The sequence below is a fragment of the Tachysurus fulvidraco genome, chromosome 21, assembly GCF_022655615.1.
Source record: "Tachysurus fulvidraco isolate hzauxx_2018 chromosome 21, HZAU_PFXX_2.0, whole genome shotgun sequence".
Taxonomy (NCBI): Eukaryota; Metazoa; Chordata; class Actinopteri; order Siluriformes; family Bagridae; genus Tachysurus; species Tachysurus fulvidraco.
In genome coordinates, this window is record NC_062538.1 from 23,041,819 (window position 1) to 23,046,818 (window position 5,000).

Consider the following 5,000-nt stretch of genomic DNA (forward strand, 5'->3'; position numbering starts at 1 on the left):
CGTGTGTGGGTATATGTGTCTGTGTGTGTGTCTATGTGTGTGTGTGTGTGTCTATGTGTGTGTTTGTGTGTAAGTGTGTGTCTGTGTGTGTGTTTGTGTGTGTGTGTCTGTGTGTGTGTGTAAGTGTATGTGTGTGTTTGTGTGTGTGTTTGTGTGTGTGTGTCTGTGTGTGTGTCTGTGTGTGTGTAAGTGTGTGTCTGTGTGTGTGTGTGTAAGTGTGTGTGTGTGTGTCTGTGTGTGTGTAAGTGTGTGTCTGTGTGTAAGTGTGTGTTTGTGTGTCTGTGTCTGTGTGTGTGTAAGTGTGTGTCTGTGCGTGTGTGTGTGCGTGTGTGTGTGTGTTTTCTATGGCTGTAGTGGTATAAACTCTACCACAGCAGAATAAATCGACTCAGTAACAAACACATCACTGCTTTATCTTCCTGTAACACACTAATATGGAGCCACACAATAACACAATGTTGTGTAGCGTCACTTCTGTACATCACAAACACTACAAAATAAATATCTATTCATGTGCTTTTTACTGATGGAGAAAAATCCTGGAAGTAAAAAACAACAATCGGATCGAAAGGAATTGACAGACACACTAACGCCATGACAGCATCATCAACGTCATTAGACAGGAAATGACATCATATTACATCCATTACAACATCATTAGACAGGAAATGACATCATATTACATCAATTACAACGTCATTAGACAGGAAATGACATCATATTACATCAATTACAACGTGATTAGACAGGAAATGACATCATATTACATCAATTACAACGTCATTAGACAGGAAATGACATCATATTACATCAATTACAACGTCATTAGACAGGAAATGACATCATACGACACAAAATGCTTCCAGTTTTTACTTTGTTCTGATGCTATAAGGTTCATTTAGGCGTCAGGATTCAAGCTGGAGCACAAAAGACTTGAACTAAAAGTCTGAGTATCAACAACACAGCAGACATTCACACCATAACAAACACACAACCTTCAGACGCCTGGTGATGAAACGTACACAGGGCTGAACACACAGTGGGTGTGAGGTGAGGCGCTAGGGCTGATGGGTAATGTAGCTCAGTGTGAAGGTTTTAATCCATTTCTTACCTTTAAATGTTGTGTGTTTGGTGTAGGGTGCGATTCTCACCACCATGCTCGCCACCAGAAACTTCTCAGGTACGTAACACACACTGTTTACGTCAACACTCACGTCCTTCTGATCCTTTACTAATGAACAGGTTTGGTTTGACTTTGCTGTAGAAATTTATTTCATCTTATCGATTTAAATCTACTTTTCATTTGTTACTTGAACTTGGTGACCATAAACCTGCTCACACACACACACACACACACACACACACACACACACACACACACACACACACACACACACACACACACACACACACACGGGTGCTGGAGTGTGACGCTGCTGTGAGATGTTCTCCTTTTAACAGGATTAATAAGGTGGAACTAAAAGCAGCAGAGAGAAAGTATACTTGCTTATTAATCAGAGGCTCAGTGACAGAAAAGTGAAGCTGAAGCTGTAGTTAAAGTCATTAGTGCCACGATTCCCCTCAACACTCTGTGTAATTAACACGCTGGACTCCAGTCACAATGTTTTACTCAAATAGTCCAGTTTAACTAACACTGACCTTCTGTCTCAGCTGAACATCGTCTTACACTGATGACCTTCAGAACACTGATGACCTTCAGAACACTGCTTCATCAACACCAACTTTATTACTAACTTCACCATAATTACAGAGAGAGAGAGAGAGAGAGAGAGAAAGAAGGAGAGAGAGACAGAATGAGAGAGAGAGAGAGAGAGAGAGAGAGAGAGAGAGAGAGAGAGAGAGAGAGAAAGGAGAGAGAGAGAGACAGAATGAGAGAGAGAGATTTGGATTTAAAATAAGAACATTTATCGTTCTCATGGCTTGGTAACTGAAGGCCATGTAAGTTCTCCTTTATCTCCTGTAGAAAGGTTCTATAGTAAGAGAGTCATAAGAGACCCATCAGGCTCACATCAGGCCCAGGTGAATGTGGACCATCACTTTAGTCAGTCTGGAGGCTTAGAGCAGTTTAGAGTCAGTGTACATTAGTGACACGAGGCACCAGTTCTTCAGGTCTGTCAGGTCTCCCTTTCTTTGGCAATAGTGTGAGGACGACGCTCCTGCAGCTCAAAGTGAGTCTGTTGCTCCTTACCTCCTGCCCTATCATTGCCCAGATGGTCTCGTAAAACCCAACAGGAGACGTTTATTCCTGGAGCCCATCCATTTTGCCCTGGAGAGCCTCGTGAAGCTCCTCCAGTGTCAGCTCTTTGTCTACCTCCCTGGCCGCTTCCTCAGAGAGCTTTGTCAGGTTCAGGAGGACGTTTTCGTCCACGATGCTCTGATTCTGTTCACACAGAATATATGAAACTTTTCTGTCCATTCTTCTGCTCTAAACTGTAAAGGAACTTGTGAGGAGCGTTCATCTCCATCGTGCTGTTAAAGCATGAGCACAGATAAGAACTAAAACCTCATCCTCATAAAAAGGGCGACTTAGTGTTGTGTAGTGACTTATAATCACCACCCCATCCCTCCTTCCCCCAATCAGCAGACATCACCGTGGGTTTCCTGAAGCTTAACGGCATCAATACGCTTCTGCTTTAGAAGTTTATATGACATAATCCTCTCGCACATTAACATTCACGCTCACAAGGTGGTTCACACTCATTATAAACTGTACATAAACTAAACGGAGGGTAAAAACGTCTCCAACATTAAACACATTCTAACTCCTTCACTTTAGTTAGCAGTTTCTTAACATCAGTAAAATCTCCTTCTCTTCTAAAATGTTTCACATCCTGAATAAAATGTCTGTCTGAGGAAAAACTCCTCGAATACAATTTGTTTTTAATTCTTTAACATCTCCTGCACTTTCCACAACACTTATCTGTTCCTGGTGTGAACCGAAGGCAGACGCTGACACACACTCTTCAGTCTGACTCCATTTCTTATATCTTTGTTTCTTTTTTGCTTCTTTCTGTCCATTACCTTGTTTTTTCCTCTATGTTGGTACTTTAACACTGGGCTCCATCTCCTCTGTGCTCACCACACACACACACACACACACACACACACACACACACACACACACACACACACACACACACACACACACACACACACACACACCACCCTCACACTGTGCCGGCGAATCAAACTTTCACACAGTTTTGTGCTCAGAGCCACCATGCTCCTCACACACACATGACACACACACAACACACATACAACACACACATAAAACACACACACACACACAGCGATAACAGACATGATGGTCAGAAGGCCGGTGCTTTCAGGATCAGTCTACAGCACGTCCAAATTTAGCTAAAGTGTTGACTAAAATAACATAACAGCCGGGGAAACACCCTGACACACACACACACACACACACACACACACACACACACACACACACACACACACACACACACACACACACTGCAGACAGAGACAGTGAGGTAGCGAGTGTGGCGTGCTGCTGAAAGGAGATACACACATTCAGGAAGGAATGCTAGCTGAAGTGTTGCTAATTCAGGAGCAGTGGAGTGAAGTACACACACACACACACACACACACACACACACACACACACACACACACACACACACACACACACACACACACACTCCAGCCACGTCTCACTCACCGTGGAGTTCACAACACTGATCTGGACCGACACGATCAGTGTGATTGAGGAGTTTCATCTGCTCATCATGCCCTTTGCTTTGCTCTTCTGGGCCTTTGTACCATTTCTCATCGTTCTCTCGCTCTTTTTCTTTCTCTCTCGTTCAGGAGGGAAGAGTGGAGCCAGCAAGAAGACGGATGGAGTGAAGGTGAGACACACTGATGCCTCTGAAGCTCTGAATGTGTAATGGTGGTGTTGTGTAGTGCTGAGAAACTGTGGACAATAACTTAAGGAACTTCTGCTGTTTCACCTGAAATCTTCACTCAGTTTGTGACTTTCACCTTTAACCTGTAACTGATCACGTTAGTCGCTGCGATCGATAAAACGGATTAGAACAATAAACACGAGCTAACTGAAATATATCAGTATAGAAATATATAAATAAATATATAGAGAAATCTTATAAAATTACTGAGTGAGCTCATTCAGCTTTTTTATGTTGGCTACATTGCTAATGACATGCAGTAGCAGGAGAAGATCGTAAGGAGTTAGTGTAACACACACAGGCTGAAATGATCAGACTAGTGTAACACACACAGGCTGAAATGATCAGACTAGTGTAACACACACAGGCTGAAATGATCAGACTAGTGTAACACACACAAGCTGAAATGATCAGACTAGTGTAACACACACAAGCTGAAATGATGAGACTAGTGTAACACACAAGCTGAAATGATCAGACACTAATCAGACTAGTGTAACACACACAAGCTGAAATGATCAGACTAGTGTAACACACACAGGCTGAAATGATCAGACTAGTGTAACACACACAAGCTGAAATGATCAGACTAGTGTAACACACACAAGCTGAAATGATGAGACTAGTGTAACACACACAGCCTGAAATGATCAGACTAGTGTAACACACACAAGCTGAAATGATGAGACTAGTGTAACACACACAAGCTGAAATGATCAGACTAGTGTAACACACACAAGCTGAAATGATGAGACTAGTGTAACACACACAAGCTGAAATGATCAGACTAGTGTAACACACACAAGCTGAAATGATCAGACTAGTGTAACACACACAGGCTGAAATGATCAGACTAGTGTAACACACAAGCTGAAATGATCAGACTAGTGTAACACACACAGCCTGAAATGATCAGACTAGTGTAACACACACAGGCTGAAATGATCAGACTAGTGTAACACACAGCCTGAAATGATCAGACTAGTGTAACACACACAAGCTGAAATGATCAGACTAGTGTAACACACACAAGCTGAAATGATCAGACTAGTG

At 42.5% G+C, this 5,000-nt stretch overlaps 1 protein-coding gene across 2 annotated transcripts in view; it reads left to right on the forward strand.

The window, feature by feature from the left end:
• camk2a (calcium/calmodulin-dependent protein kinase II alpha) overlaps window positions 1–5,000 on the forward strand; it is a 34,565-nt gene that overhangs the window by 25,763 nt on the left and 3,802 nt on the right. For both annotated transcript variants that reach the window (XM_027158358.2, XM_047805669.1), the window contains 2 exons: window positions 1,138–1,180; window positions 3,850–3,890. In XM_027158358.2, the coding sequence (XP_027014159.2) occupies window positions 1,138–1,180; window positions 3,850–3,890 (84 nt within the window). The remainder of the gene's footprint in view (window positions 1–1,137; window positions 1,181–3,849; window positions 3,891–5,000) is intronic.